Source organism: Pithys albifrons, chromosome 7 (assembly GCF_047495875.1).
Source record: "Pithys albifrons albifrons isolate INPA30051 chromosome 7, PitAlb_v1, whole genome shotgun sequence".
Classification (NCBI taxonomy): domain Eukaryota; kingdom Metazoa; phylum Chordata; class Aves; order Passeriformes; family Thamnophilidae; genus Pithys; species Pithys albifrons.
In genome coordinates, this window is record NC_092464.1 from 50,248,523 (window position 1) to 50,264,698 (window position 16,176).

The 16,176-nt window shown below is 38.8% G+C and overlaps 1 protein-coding gene across 2 annotated transcripts in view; it reads left to right on the plus strand.

Annotated features, from left to right (window-relative positions):
- The window catches only part of PDE1C (phosphodiesterase 1C), a 158,005-nt gene that overhangs the window by 127,619 nt on the left and 14,210 nt on the right, over positions 1-16,176 (plus strand). For both annotated transcript variants that reach the window (XM_071561535.1, XM_071561536.1), the window contains exons 14-17: positions 628-748; positions 1,748-1,923; positions 3,218-3,508; positions 6,913-6,987. In XM_071561535.1, the coding sequence (XP_071417636.1) occupies positions 628-748; positions 1,748-1,923; positions 3,218-3,508; positions 6,913-6,987 (663 nt within the window). The remainder of the gene's footprint in view (positions 1-627; positions 749-1,747; positions 1,924-3,217; positions 3,509-6,912; positions 6,988-16,176) is intronic.

Here is a 16,176-nt window from a genome sequence, read left to right on the forward strand (position 1 = left end):
TTCCTTCATCTCATGAGCTTATGGCCACAGGGCCCTTCAGTCTGCTCTTCCAACAGTCAGATCAGAGCCATATTCATCCCTGTCAAACTGTATACTGAAGTAGAAATTATTTGGCCCTTTATTTTTTCCTTTTCTTATATTAAAAAGTTTGGAAAAGCGTCTAAATCTGTTTTATTATCAACAAGAAAAAGCAGGCAGGAAAAAGTATTCACAGCAACATACTGATACGCAGTAAGGGGGGTTTGCATGCAACTCCATACCGGCAAAACTTACTGGTATTATTACTGTTATATTGATTTTCTGCTTTTAAAGAATCCTTTTAAATTGAGTTTTATCTAGATCTGCTAGGAATTTGACTTCAATGTCACACTACTCCTCATATAAAACAAGTCTCCATGACTCTTTTTATGTTGTGATTTGCCACATTTTCTTTCCAGTATTTAAGTAGGTACATTTTATTGAATGCTATATCCAGGCTCTTGGGCCAGGGAGTAATATATAACTCAGTCTTCTCTTTTTAGTATTTGCCTATCTCTCTTTCAAGTATAATTTTTTTACCTACGGCGTGGTTGTCTTTATTCTGCATAAATCCTCCTCTTGCCTGACTCTCCTTGTGTTTCCACTCAGGTTTCATTGATTTCATTGTGGAACCCACTTTTACTGTGCTGACTGATATGACAGAGAAGATTGTGACTCCCCTCATCGATGAAGCTTCCCACTCTGGCATGTCCGGGTTCAGGCGCTCCAGGTGAACAGCCTCGCGTGCTCTCCCTTCACTCTGCACATGCTGCTGTTGCACTCAGCTCCCCTGTTTTCACCCCCTACAGTGTACGTCAGTCGCTAATGTCAGAGAGAAGGTAAAGGGAGTCATTGTTAGGTCCTCATTTCTTCATGTCTAGAAGTGTAAATGGGATTCAAACACAGATGATGGTTGGAAAGTTTAAGCACACTTTCGTGACAGTATTTAGGGGTACACAAATGTGTGAAGAGTCACCAGAACTCACCTGAAGTTCGGGTGTAGGAAGCCCATTCAACCTGTATTATACAGATACTGCTCTTTTAGTAGCTTATTGACAAGACATGTTTTGGGATTCAAATACCACATGGCTCATGCTCCCTAGAGTAGGGCTACTCTAAGGATTCCCTCTTCCAGGTAACTTCTTTACTCTTGGGCAAACAAAGAACTATCACTTACATCTTTCTCTGTCAATAACCTTGATGCCTTTATTAAAATGTGCACAATGAAGCGTCCATCCTTGAGAGACAACTGTAGGATCTGTAACAGAAATGAGTGCCTGATTTCAGCCTCAGCTGAGGTCACCAAGCCCTGGACAGAGGTTGACCTCCTGTCCTGTGCCTAATGGTTCCCATTAATGAATTTTAGGAGACTCCTCCTTTGACGTATTTGATTTCTAGAATTGTCTGACTCTCCAATAATATTTAGGGAGTGGAGATGCACAACAAAAGTAGTGACAGAACTTTAACTGATTCTATTTCTTAGTGACTATGGATACCAAAAAATAGGCAGGGAAAGCTGCCTTTTATTTTTAACACTGGCTCAGTTGTACTCCTTGATTTAACACTGGTTGGCCTGGGGTTGGAGGGGAGAGAAGGGAAGGATAAAGGATTCAAGCTTAGTTTTTCCTGGATTGTTCTGTTACCTGACTTACAGCCATTATTTCTTCATAGTTGTATTTGAGTGTACAGGATACTGATTTCTTCTGTGTTTTGTGATATTGTGCCCCAGTCTAAATAACATTAGTCCCTCCGAAGTTAAAAGATCAAGTGTCAAGAGTACTGGGTCCGAAGGAAGTGCCTCACTCAACTGCTCCATACTCACTGTGGACTTCAAATGCTTTAAAGCCACCTGGACTGAGGTGGTGCAGCAGAACAGGGAGAAATGGAAAGCGCAAGCCACCAAAGGTAACAGCCAAGCTTCTTAGCGAAAGAATAAAAATTCTTTTGACCTCTTCTTCTTCAAGCTCTTCTTCAATCAAATTGTTCTCCAAGTAAGCACTGGTAGTTTGAGAGAATCTGCTTTTTGAGTTGAACAACCTACACTGAATTCAGAAGGATAGGAATATTGTGACTCATCTGTGCCTTATACACTTCTTAAGAGTACCTTACACTCATTATGTAAGTGTACATAATGAAGAGGATGTGAACCATAAGAGGGGAAAAAAATGGAAGGGAGTTCCCCTAAAGCCATGAATCAGACTCAGGGTGGGTGAAAAATAGCTGGGACAGTATTTGTGAATAGAGGTCATGAATAGTTCATTGTTAAGGTTGAAAGAGGCACGGATAATAGTTCAGGGGAGAAGGACAGAATATTCTGAATTCATAGCTGGTTTCATATTTCTGGTGATAACTTGGAAAATGAATTGAAAACTATGCAAATGCTTGTGATGTAATCACTCTGGGAGGGGCTGTGTTTTGAGTCAAGGTTGACCAGGGTTCAATACTGTCATACAGTTGTTATTGGAGTTCTTTTGCAAATAACGAGAGGCATCTTTTGAGAACAATTTAGTTATAACTGCCCCTTACCTCCAGTGGTTGGATGATTGCCCAAGGTCTCCTTGAGCCCTCAGGTGATTTAGACCAGTTTTGGCACCAGAAAAGGTGGAATGTTTCACCTTTTTTTTTTTAATTTCCCCTTCATGAAACTGGGCTACAACTTATTCTGTGATCTGAATGGTAATTGCTCAAACCCTATTTTATTGGAGTTGTTTTATTGCATGTAAATGGAAGCAATTTGATGTTTATGTATTATGTGGCCTTGTCTTCAGGGATTTAGCATAGTTCTATTTGCCAGAGCAGATTGTTACTCTCCAGCTGAAAGACCTGTCTAAAGATACAGGAAAGTATGTATTCAAAATAAGTTTTCCTTTGTGATTAAAACTTGCCATTAAGAAAAAACACTTTCTATGCATTCCATGAAAATGAAAACTGCTTTTTCAAAGGTGAACTTGATATGGTAAAAAAAGGGTAAGCATATAATATACATTTAGGCTGGCCTGGGGTATTATTTTCAGACTACTTTGTTAAATGTTCTCCTATGCTCTTTTTCCATTGTCAAGTCCTTTCCTACATTTATCTAAGTAACAGCTGTTTACATGTAAAATACTGAAGTAGATTTAGATGTATGTTGTTCTTGTCAAATTGGTTGATAGTTGTGATTTCTTTCCTTGTTTTGCGTCTCTCTTTGCTGAGGATACAGAAGAAAAAGCTAAGAAAGAAGCAGAGGAAAATGCTTCTCAGGGAACAGATGAAAAGGAAAGAGATGAAAAGGATGAGAAGCCAGCTGAAGATGCCACAGCAACAGAGAACAGCAAAGAACCAAATCCTGGGAAAAGCAAACATACAGATTCCAGTAAGAATCCTGTAAATGGGACTCAGCAAATGGGCATGAACAAACACAAAGCCTCTCAAGGGAAAAACACACTTGGGACAGATAAGGGAACAGACTCTCATCATGCGGTGGGAGAAGAGAAACAGCATGTCCAGAATGGTGAGTTTTCTCCTTCCACTGAAAGATAAATTCAGTGCTAAAACCAGTATGTGACCTTAGTGATGGGGTAATCAGATGTCCTGAAAAAGGATGTCCTGGGTCCAGAGTCTCCTCCTGAATATAGGCATAGTTACCTGCATATGGAAATCAGAAACTGGATATTAACTTCCAAGTAGTGTTCTTCTATAGAAGATGGAGTTCATCATACCTGCCTGGGCACTTTTAGAGGAAAGGAAAAATGATTTATCTCATGGAAATGAAGCAGCCTGTTGTGAGACACAGTCTGAAAAGTTGAAACATGTTCTTGGTCCAATGGACATCTTCATTGCTTAGGTGGAGAAGAGGACAGAGGAAGAGCCAAAGTAGGCCTATAAACTCGTTTTAAAGCCAATTAAATGCATCTTTGCTCTGAGTCTCAAGTATGGAAATGTTTTCAGGCAGAGGATTTTTATCCTATATTTTTTTTGGATTTATTATATCTATCCTTTGTTTGCTCGGTTTTCTTTTAATAAGGATGGGCACAAGCTTGTTGGTTTGGTTTTTTGTTGGGTTTTTTTGTTTGTTTTGGTTGTTGTTTTTTTTGACAGAAACTTTATTCCAGTGTTTTTAACCTGCTGTAGAACTGAATTAAAATAAAAATCTCATTCTGCACCCAAAAAAGGTGAAAAAAGTTTGAAAATTCCATTAAAGATTAAAAAAAACACCTTATTAGACTCATGCAAACAGGTCATCCCTAGGTTGTTTCACTGTCATTGCCTGGACAGCCTCTGCTTCCTGAAGACCATATCAAAAAATGGCAGTACAGCCACATGTGACTTGTCAGAAGCTTGGATAGTATCAGGCAGTGCAAAACTAGCAAAAGAGTTACTCAGAGGCCTTCATCTTAGACAAAGATAGAGTGAGCATATAAGCTTTGAAAGTCCCAGGCTCAAGCAGTGAGTTTAGATGGCAGGAGATGCAGAAATTCTGTTTAAAGCATTGCTGATATTATGTTCATGGTTACTGGCCTTTCCCAGTAATTTCTTTATCAGCAGAGTTTTTCTAGATTGGTAGGAGACTGGGAATCAGAGCTCTTTTATGATTTTATGATTTTTCTTCAGACAGTGTTATATGGGTGAATAGGAATGGGCCCTCCGGGATGACAAAAAGCTTAGGGACATGTGAAATCCCAATAGTTCGACCGCATCACACTCTTCCTTTGAAATCCTTTGTTTTACATGCCTCTAACAATATGTGGGTTAAGTGTGCTCTAGTGATTTTAACAGTACTTTTTCTGCAGTATCTCTCTGCTGCAGGTGTCAAAAGTGCTTTAAAAGGAATTATAATGATTTCTGAAAACTAGCATCTTCCTCAGGAAAAGAAATTCCACTCCTTAATTTATAGGATAAGGCCTTTAGGAGGTACAATCACTGCAGAGGCTTTGGGATCTGATGAAATCTTAACATTCATAGCTCTCAATTCACCACAACTTCCCTTATGTTAATATCTCCTCGTAATGTATTTGCTTCATTATTTCTCTGCCTCTGTAATCCTTTTCAAAAAGATCATTCTGCTCTGCTGCTGGCAGTAATGTCAGGGTAGATAATACAATACTCAAAAGTCTCTTATTCATAATATTCAATGAAAGTTCAGAAATTGTGTGTCAGGTGAATTTAAAGCCTCTATGTGACTCATTGCCTGTGTGCTTTCTTGAAGAGATTGAACTGTGAAATAATATATGTGTAGATGTTCAGCATCTTTTCCTGCACACACTTAGGGTCAAGCAATTTCTTTATGCAGTGGTCAAAAAAATATTATTACCTAATAATTGCCATCACCTGTATGATGGTGGAGGAAATACAAGAGGACTTTTGTGCTTTGCAAGGTACATTTTTTGTTTCATTTCCTGAAAACAATATCCTTTATTTTTTTAAGGCCACTTTTGTCAAACAGACATCTCAGCCTGGTTTGGATCTGCTTGTACCTCTGTTCCAGTACCCCAAGTCAGTGGCAGTGTGATCAGCTGAGGAGAGTGCTGCTTGTCCTGTATCATCTTGCTTTCATTTTTCTCTCACCCCTACAGTGAGTTTAGAAAGAAAAACATGGAAAGTTTTGAATAAAAGCTGAATAGAACAAATTTTTATTCCATCTTGTTAAATATTTTAAGATTTGAAAACCATTCCTCTTTTCTACTATAATGAAACTTAATTGGAGGGAGATATTGACCCACTGCCATTCAAGAATAACAGACATGCCAGTGGTTAAGGCACATTATAGAAGAGGGAGACCTTGGTTCTTTACAATCTTTCTTTTTTTGGAATTATTCCAAAAATAAATTTTCACTTCCCATGAGTATTTTGAATGCAGATCAGATCCTCTTTAACACATAATGCCTTTAATCTTGATCCAAAGGCTGGGAAGTACCAAAATAGTAATACAAATGGAATAAGTACCCTTACAATACAGCTCTGTAGCATTCCTCATATTTACAAAATTCTGAAGTGAGACTTTTACAGTTTTTCGTGTTGAGGTGTGTCTTACAAATTCACTGCCATTACTCTATGAGGAAAGGACAAACTGTCTGCTCCCATCTGGGCAGGCTGCTGTTGCTTCACTGAAGGAAGGACACCTTCTTTGCTGCCGTTTGGACACTGCAACTGGAATAGCTTTGTTCTACTACAGCTCTCCCTTTAAGTTATTTTTTATTTGGTCTTGCATTCATCATTCCCATCCAATGAAGGGGTGGTCTGGGAAGGTCTGATGTGCTCTGCTGTATGACTCATGCAGGACAGAAAATGAGCATGACTGGTTAACCTTCCTGGCTTCATAAAATACACCCCAGCTTAAGTTGCCATTTTAATTCTGTATCAACCATTGCTCTGCCAAAGGCCTTGATTTTCTGGTTTGCTACAGAGACTCTAAAGGCAGTTATCAATCAATGATTGTTCCCTTACACAGTCATCAAAGGACCAACCAAATGAATCTGTGGTTGAAGGAATCTGGTAAGAGAAAGCAAGACAAAATTATATAGGCCTGATTAGGATATCTAAGGTGGTTCTTTTAAACAGAGACTTATGATGAAGTCTTACAGGGTCTTATTCCCTTAAAAGCCTGAGTGTTTCGGAGTCCTGATTTTGAAATGAAGTTTATACTCAAGTTTTTAATGGCCTGCATAGAATCAGAGGGATTATGAGTTTGCACATGTACTTTAAAAGGTTTTAATAATTAGAATACATTTAAAAGTAGATTGTAAACCTTGCTTTTCTGTAGGAGATGGACAGTTTTTTCCTGATGCTCTATTCTGTTTGAATTCAGACTTTTCCTCCTAAGAAACATCTCATTTGGACATACAGTTGAGTTATAGGCATTAATAAACTGCAGTCTGCATTAAAATACTTACAGTGTTTCTTATTGCTTCTTTCTAGGTGAATTAAAGGAAAACAGTAAGTTGGACACAAGGGATAAGTCCAGTATGGGGGATGAATCAAAGAAAACAGATGGTAAGGACAACATTTTATTGCATTTTTGTCACCCATTTTTATATGCAATCTATTGGTTCCTAAATGTCTGCAGATTATTCTAAAACCAAAAATACGTGTGGTAACCAGAAACAGACTTAACAGAAACAGTTATTAGATATTTTAAAAAAAGCCATTGAGGCATTCTGAGGGAAAATCATTCCTTTCACATAATGCCTAGCACCATTTAGTTGAGCTGGTAAGCTTTATCCATCAATTTTTGTGCAGTGCCTGAAAGAAAAATCCTGGATTATTAGAGTTGCTTAGTAGGAAATGCGGATTTGTGAGAGTCTATCCTTCTGACTTTCTTTGGGCTGTATTCTGCTATCTATAAGGACAGGCTGCATTGGAGACAAAGAAAAGAGAGCTAAGAAAAATGCTGCACAAGGTGGCCCTGATTCACATTATCACGTTATACTACACCAATACAAACATAAAGCTTTTTTGACTTAATTGTCTGAAGAGCAATTTACCCAGTGTTGTCAAACCAGTGGTGTGAGAAGCAAGCAGGAGTGAACACATCAGCACAGAGGTCCCCTATTGAAGAGGGAGGTTGATGAAACTTTTGTGAACTGAAGCCATCCCAAGCCATAGGATGATTTCACGGTCATTTGGGAATAATTTCAAATGTGTCTGAGCCTGGTGTAGAGATCACAGACATTTTTAGCAGCCTCAGCAAACTGGAAAAATAAATTCTGAGGCATGTTACTGTTATGCACTTCCTCACCTGTGTACCACAGGGCTCTGAGGTAGTATCTGAATCCACGTTGGTTGAAGCAATTGCTGAAGTATTCGGTAGCATAGAAATGAAAACAAATTTTCTAGCATTTTCTGTCTATGTCTCATTGAAATTCACTGAAACACAGCTATTCCTAAATGTAAATAATAGAGTTCCTTTTTTTGGTGGTCAAGAAAGACAACTTCATTGTAAGTACTTCAGTTTAGTGCAATACCATTTTTTCTTTTATTGTCTTCTTTTAAGAAATTATTTAAATTCCTGTTGCTCTAGCAAAGTGGTAAATAAAAAGAAAATTAAAACTGTAGAAAATTTCATCTAGAAGTCTGTGTTAAGTTCAGACATAAGTATATACTTTTTCTAAAGAGGCTTCTTAGTCACAGTTGTTTAGAAGAATTCAGTTATTTTGTTAAGGGATCACATTACTTACACACGTGAGTTAAATGTTTGTCAGGAAAACAGTCTTGAACAAGTGCTATTCACAACTCTTACTGTGGTCCTGCAGAAATTAAGCACAAATACTCAAATAACATGTTACTCTTCAGATGTTGGTGAGTATGTGTATAACTATCAAGACCCCAGAAGAATTAATGGGTAGAATGCCTGTTCTCCCTGCTCTGGTGGGTGATGGCTGAGCTGCTGTGCTGAGAGGCTGCAGCCCTTGCAGGACCAGGTGGATGCAGAAACCCTGGGGCTTTTTAGGAGGATCAGGAGCACCAACCCAGCCAAGAGGGTAGACCTGTGAATCCCTAACTTTGAGGACAAGGTCACATTTGAAGGTCTTTACTGTCAAGGTCTTTGACAGATTAGAGGCACCTATTTACTTAGACTGAAGGACCAAGAAGTGAATGTTTCATGCTGACTTGAAGATTGAGGGTATGAATTTGTTTCCTTGCACATTGCTCATCTTTGTTTGGTGTTATTTGTACTTGTTATTTATTCTCCTGTAAGAGAAAGTTCAGACCATTACCATGGGACAAGTTGAATATAGTGAATAGCAATTCTAACCATGCAAGTCCATCACAAGGACGACTTGTAGGCTGAACGTTTTTCATTCAGATACTGTAGAGGCAGATTATAGATAATCATCTCATTGATAAAAATCAGGAGAAAAATTGTGAATTATGCACCTTAGAAAAAAAAAAGCACTAGGGTGGTACTTCTGTTTTGCCAAATACTGCACAAACTGTTCTGTCCATTACTCGCTCTGGAGAAAATCTCCTTACCAGCCATGTGAGGGATGTGGAGAAAGGAACATTATCCATGGATAATACGTAGCTGTTTACAGGCTACTGGAATGTTTACCCAAACATATGTTTTCTCTTGTGCCAGTGCATGATCTTTCACATGCCACATGCTGGAAAAAAAAAAGATTAAGCATCAGAGCTAGAAAGATTGAGGTTGAGGGTATAATGCACTCACCACATGTAGTTTGCTGGTGAGTGAAATTCAGCCTGGACCTTTTTCAGGGTCAAGGGTACTTGGGTTTTACAACCTCTATTCAGTATGTAGCTGGGGGGTGTTTGTATTAAACAGGTGCTCATGAGTGTAGTTTTATCATAAGGGCTTAAGCTTTCTCAGCACTATCTGTTAGCATCAGCTGAGGCCCTGAACCCAGCTGACATGAGTCTGCCACCCTGTCCTGTGGTGCAGGCATCCTGTGTCCTCTGAAGAAAGCTGCAGAGCATAGTTCAAATAAATCTTTGTAGGATCTATATCCAAGTTGCCTTTTCAATTGTATGCAAAGAAAATTATTGTAATATTTTCTTATAGGAATACATATATGCCAGAGTGGTTCTAAGAGTTTGTCCTTCTACTACACCAGGAACCAGGGACACATAGAATTAACCATCACATGTTGACACAAAGATGTTGAAACTGCACATCTATGCTGTAGTTACAGGTGTGAAATGTAGCTTCTGTGTCAGCTACCTTGAATCTATCCAAAAGTACTTCTGTGGACGTGCCTCCAGGAAGAGGGATCAAACTCACCCAACTATGAATTTGGCCAGAGCTTAGTATGACTGAGTTTATCCATACTGAAGCCAACTATGCTAAACTAGTTTGAGGATGGCTATGTAAGCTACAGTCATGCCTGGGATTTCAGACTTAACTGCTGCAAAATCCTGTGCAAGTTTCTTGAACATACGCAGTCTCCTCATATTAATCTGATCTTCATATTATTGCGTTTCCTTTTTTTTTTTTCCTGTGGGAGATACTGCTTCCTACTTAGTTACTGCCCCTTTTTTCAGTTTCAAGAAAAGAAATGTGGGGCTGCCATTTCCCCCACAAAAACACAACCCTGTCAGAGACATTGGCAGCACAAATAGTTCATCAAATATTTTCTGTGGGATAGAACACTATTCGACTATTTTGGAATACTTAGTTTTCCAATGTGAAACCATTGCTTTGTAACACTTTTAATGGAAAATTGTAAGCAGTCACAGGGACATAATTTTTGTCTACATTCCAACCTTTCTCTTGTTGCAATTTTTTTTTTTGCTTGCAAAACTGACAACAAATGAGAAAATTATTCTTCCCCATTTCAGATTTGATATAAGGAAGAAAGTGTTACAGTGGTAGCAGGCAAACAGTGGAACAGTTTGTCGAGTAAGGTGGTAGATGCCACATCTGCAACCTTTCAAGGACAGGTTGAACAGGACTCAGCAATATGACCCAATTGAAGATGTCCCTGCTCATTGTGGGGGAGCTGGACTAGATAATGTTTAAAGGTCCCTTCCACCCCAAACTATTCTGATTGCATGATTCTATAGTTACCACTTTCAGAGGTTATTTCTACCACCTCATTTTTTTTCCTCACTGGGAAGAGACTCTGCAATGTTAATGCAAAGTTTTCAGTGTAACTCTTTGTTCTGGGGACCAAAATGCCATTTGTTCAGTCAAACACACTCTCTCAGCTACAGATTGCAGACAAATAAAAGATTGCTTTTCTGTATGTGTGTCCTGGGAACTTACTATTCCAGTGGTAACATGCATGTTTTAGCACAGGATATTTACTTGTCCAACAGCTACAACACACAGTGAAAGTCTGTGCCCTGGGGGTGTGTGACGAGCAATGCTCCCACCTCGTGGGCAAATCGAAATCCTGCATTTTGACAGGTCTTTGTTTCAATACTTCATTCTTCTATGCAGTGCAACACAATAGAATATAGTCAATACAATATAATGTAATGTAATACAATATGCAACCTTTTAAATATATGGACTGTATTACAGGCTTACCAGAAATTGAGGTTTTAACTTTTATTTTGATATTGTTGAGATATACCATTGCTTCACAGTAGTTAAAAGCTTTTTCTATGTGTTCTATATGGTGCCCATGCCGACATGTGGAGCTGCCTTTAGGTCTTAATTTTTCTCAATAAACATTCCTTGACCAGCTAGTGAAAAATTCCCTAATTATTAAGTTAAAATATAGGGCCTTCATTTCTTTCTGTCCCAGTTGTCTCAAAAATCCAGTAGCAGAGTAGATGGCACAGAATGTTGTTATCTGAGAATGCCTTTGGTACAGGAACATAGTGGTGTGAAGAAGCCGTGATGATGGCTCCACAATTATACAGAGTTGAATTAACAAGATTTTTCACAGCTTCATGTGGCAAAACTGCTCAGCTGTTTAAGAATTGTCTGTCTTTGTAGTCTCCTACAAGATACAATATTTGTATGTGTCAATCTAGCCAAGACTGCTACATAGCAATGAGCACTAAGGAGGCTTCTGATGAAATCCTGCTTATGTAATATACTTAACGCCAGTATTGTTTTAAAACAGGGTACTCAGGCATATAAATGAAGAGCATTTGGCTATGTCCTCTTGAGAGAGGTAGAAAGGTAAATTTCAGGTCACATAAATAATGGTGCCATTTCTGTTTCTGTTCCAAAAAATAAGCCAATCTCTCTGTTATTGTCAGAAGCAAATTATTTAAAAGGTAAATTTGTTGTATTTCTCCTTGTTGCTTGATAGTGTTTTTTATATTAGATGTCATAATCTGGCAATGGTGGCAAGTAGGAATTACAGTAGTCTAAGACTACTTCTAAGAACAGTTTTGTTCCTTTACTCATTTCTCTTTTTTATGGCTTGTTACTTGAATTACTTTAGAGGTTATTGTCCCAAGTTACAAATCAGAAATCTTTGTACTTTGTTATGCAGAGAGACACTTTTCCCCATAATTTATCTCTGCTGAACAATTGTTCCATAGCAGTGCAATATAGGATCACTGGAGGGTGGAAAAGCTGCTGTGCTTTTTAAAATCCTTTTTGTGCTCTTTTGAAAAAAATGAGCGTATCTAATTTAGCAAGTGGCACCTGAGGCAAGCTAGAATTTTCATAGAAGAATGCATTCTGAAGAAGGTTTTATGTAGTTTTAATAATACAGTTTATGCAGTTTTAATAGTAGATGAACATGATGTGATGTGATCTTTGAAGTGAAATTCAAAGTACATTGCTAGCATCTAGATGGGGCAAGCAGTGCATTACCATGGTACACATGCTTGCTGAGAATATGTGGAATACGTAGAAAGGTACCTTTTAATTATGCAGATGATTTTGTAATTTGTCAGGTTTTTGTATTTGTGTAAATGTTATGGAAATCGCCTGGTTTTCCTTTGATGTTGAGGCTTTCATGTGCCAGCTTTCTGTTGTTCAGGTCATAGGAGCTAGATACATAGTCTTTGGGATGCTTGATTGCTTTTTCCTTCTATTTCACGTGAAGTCACGAATATATGTGGCAATTTGAAAAAATGTCAATACCATTTGTCTTGATTTAAGAGAATATTTGGAATATTATGGTTTACTGTGCAAAAAACCATAATCACTGGGAGCAAAATAACTAGAGTTTTTTGAGTAGTTACCTTTATAGGCAACATTTTTTTCACCTTCCCTTTGGTCCTTTCCATGTAGTTCTGCTCAGGGATGGCATATGGTTGTACTGTTGCTCAGGGATAACATTCATGATCCTGAAGGCGTGGAGGAATGTGTAACTTAGACAGAACATTGCAGAAATTCCGCCTTGATTTTTCACTGTCATCTCTTTTATTGTCCCAGTCAGGCAGTGGAGTTCTGTGGCCTTTCTTCTGTTTCAATCTTTACTCCATTTAGGAAAATTTGCCTGTGCAATGATGTATAGCAATTCCCTGCTTCAGCAAGAGGAGAGTCCTCCTTGCTCCCCAGCTCCATGAATTTCCGTTCAATCCAGTGACAATCAGGCCTCTTTTGCCAATGCAAGACTTAGCCCTGAAAGAGAAACAAGTTCATGTCTGAAGGAAGTGACTGAAGAGAAGGAAGAATATGAAATGGCTCCTCAAAAGATATTGGTGACCTTTAAATTGCATCCTATCCCTTCCTCACAGAACAACTAGATACAATTTGAGCATCCCAGCTACAGGTGTCTTACCTGACAGGGACGCTGACAAGGTATGGCATCCTACTTTAATTTCACTGATAATAAATCAATTTCCCCAAGTCAAGAATATTTTGCCTGTGATGGTAATTGGTGAATGATCTCTCCCTGCCCTTATGTTAAACCAGGAGCCTTTCATTATATATCTTCTCCTCATGTTCAGGTGAGGAGGGAAGCGATAGAGTGGCACCTGGTGTCCAGCCAAGGTCAACCCACGGCAAAGCTTATCCTTCTTGTGCCTTGAAAAGTATTGGAGTTCTTGTTTCCATCCACAGTGGAACATCTCTTTATGAAAACAATGATCTAGCTTTTGCCCCAGACATGTTTGGACCTTTGAATTGTGTTTTATTATCAAATATAGAATAAGCTTTAGCACTTAATCTTCTTTTTATTTTTTTTTAGGAGAGCATTTTCCCCCAGGAAGGCTCCCATCCCCTTATCAGACATTTTTGTCTTGTTAAATGTAGACAGACAGAAAAGAGATTTTTCTTTTAAAGGCACTTTGAAAATCACAAGGCTCAGCCTTGTCCTGATAGCCTGGCCTGGCACTGGGAGCCATTGGGAGGTGTCCTGAGCCCTCTTTGGGCAGCTGGAGAGGAAGGAATGGAGGTAAAGGGCAGGCATCTATTTGGAGCAGCAGAGCTGGCCACCCTCAGAAATGGTGCTGTGAGGGGTCAGCTCTCCACTTCCATGTGGTGCAACGAGCATCACACCTGTGAGCATGAGTCAGTACAGAACAGGTGATGTTTTTGAGTTAGTCTAAACTCTCACATGAGTCTAAATTCCTCTGGGGTTCTGTTCCTGTCCTCCAGCTGGGTAGCAGGTTTTGAATGGTTGCATTAGACAGGCATAACAAATGTCAACTGTTTAAAGTGGTAATTCTTTTAAGACCTTGGATTCCAAATCATTTTTTATTGCTATATGAGATGTGAATGTGTGAGATCACTCACTGTGCAAAACTGACAATCAGCTTCCTTCCTGTGTGGATAGACTCATATGCTGAGTAATTCTGTATGAAGAAAAAGACAAACTGCAGTGTATTTTCACTTCTGTATATCAGTCTGTATAGAGATACAGCTTCATAGTTCAACAGGTAAAAGTTAGTGTAAACTACAAGCTGATCCTTGCAGTGGGTGCTGGTATCACATGAAGGGTTGTAGAAGTCACGAGCATTTGCATTAGTGATCAAAGGGAAGGCCAATACTCAACCTTGACAAACACAGTAAGTTTGTCAGTGACACTGAAGTACTGAGTGCATTCAGGCAAGGCCACTTCAGGTAATGATGTTACCAAGTGAACTGCTTAACGTTTTTGATTAGCTCTTTTGATACATGCTATATTTGCACTAAAGCTGTTGTGTTTAAATAAGAAAGAGGCTGAATCACAGCCACAGTTAAAGTAGCTGTCGGGAAATTTAATTATATCCCAAGGGAGATTTGGCTGGGAAACAAGCACATCTGCTCTACCAAGTAGAAAAACAATTCAAAGCAAATACTGGACTGGAATGTTCTTACTGGAGTTGATGATGTAGCTAACAGAAGGAAAAAGCAATATATCATAGAATGTTAAGGGATTGGAATGGACTTTAAAGATCATGTAGTTCCATCCTCCTCTGCCATGGACAGGGACACCTCCCACTAGACCAGGTTGCTTAAGGCCTTATCTGACTTGGCTTTGAACTCAGCCAGGGTTTGGGGCATCTACAGCCTTCCTTGGTTGACTCAGTTCTCCACAGGAGACTTCTAGAGTGTGCATTTTCCCTTGTTTCATTAATAGGGATGAAGGGGTTAAAATTCTTGTGAGTGTGGATGGCATAGGAAAAAGACCATGTGTTGAGTGGTACTCTGAGATGTTTCAGATTTCTGGTGTGATTTAGCAAATCCTGTAAGAGATTCAAATATGTCATTTAGTCCACCTGCCCCAAATGATTACCTTTCCTTCTGGGTCCGTCTGTTCTCTTTAAAGTGTGGCTAATTATACATGTCACAGAATTGTTATGATCCTATAAATGACAGTAAATCAGGCTGAACCTTTTGGTTGTGAAACCTTAAGGAAGTGAGATACTGTTATTACGGCTGTTACTATTGCCTGTTGTAGATTATGGGGGAAATGTGGCAATTCAGCCTAAATAAATCCAGTGAAATTCTGGAAGCCTAATTCTTTTAAACAGTGTCTTAGAATTGCATCAGTGAACAAGATATTGTAGTAGCAATTTACAGGGGACCATCCTGAAAGGAAAGGTCCCTGTGCTCTCTATAAAGAAGAAAATGATACCAACTCACTAATAGCTGTGTGCAGCCAATGTAGACATTCATCACAGGCAGTGCAACCCAGAAGAAAAGATCTTTGTTTTGACAATCTGTTTTCTCCTTTGCCCAAATATTACTTAAAAGGAAAGAAAGATATATCCATATTTACATCTACATATACCTACACATACACAAACACTGGTTTCCTGAAGGGAACCAAAAGACATTCTGATAGCTTCACATCTTCCAAGGCATGCCCAGCCTTACAGATCATTGCTTGGACTGAATCTTCTTGGTTGAGAGCCTCTTTCAAATGCACTTTCAAACTCTGCTGACACATGCACTGTCAGAATAACAGTAGCTAAGCAGGGTGCCAGGTGTATTCAAGTAACTAGCTGGAACAGCCAATACAGAGTAAAATATTCATGTTCCTGTTTGAAGCTTTTCCAGAGGATTTCTAGAGATGAATATGAGGACAGTTGCAAAGAGTGTCTTCTTTAAATAGAAACTATCCTCTTTCATTAGAAATAAAAGTTTTCTTGTCTACATTTCTTCCTCAAGGAGATCTGTTCATTGTGAAGATGCAGTTGTGGTATAACTATGTAGAAAACAGTTATGTTTGTACATTGAGGATAATGTTAGTTAAATCTAGCCTAATTGTGAGGCCAAAGGATTATAAATATGTGAGAGAGGTGGCAAGCAGGTTCTAAAATGCACATATTTTATTGTATCTTTGGCACTTCTCCATACATAAGGTTGTGATTGGCATTGAA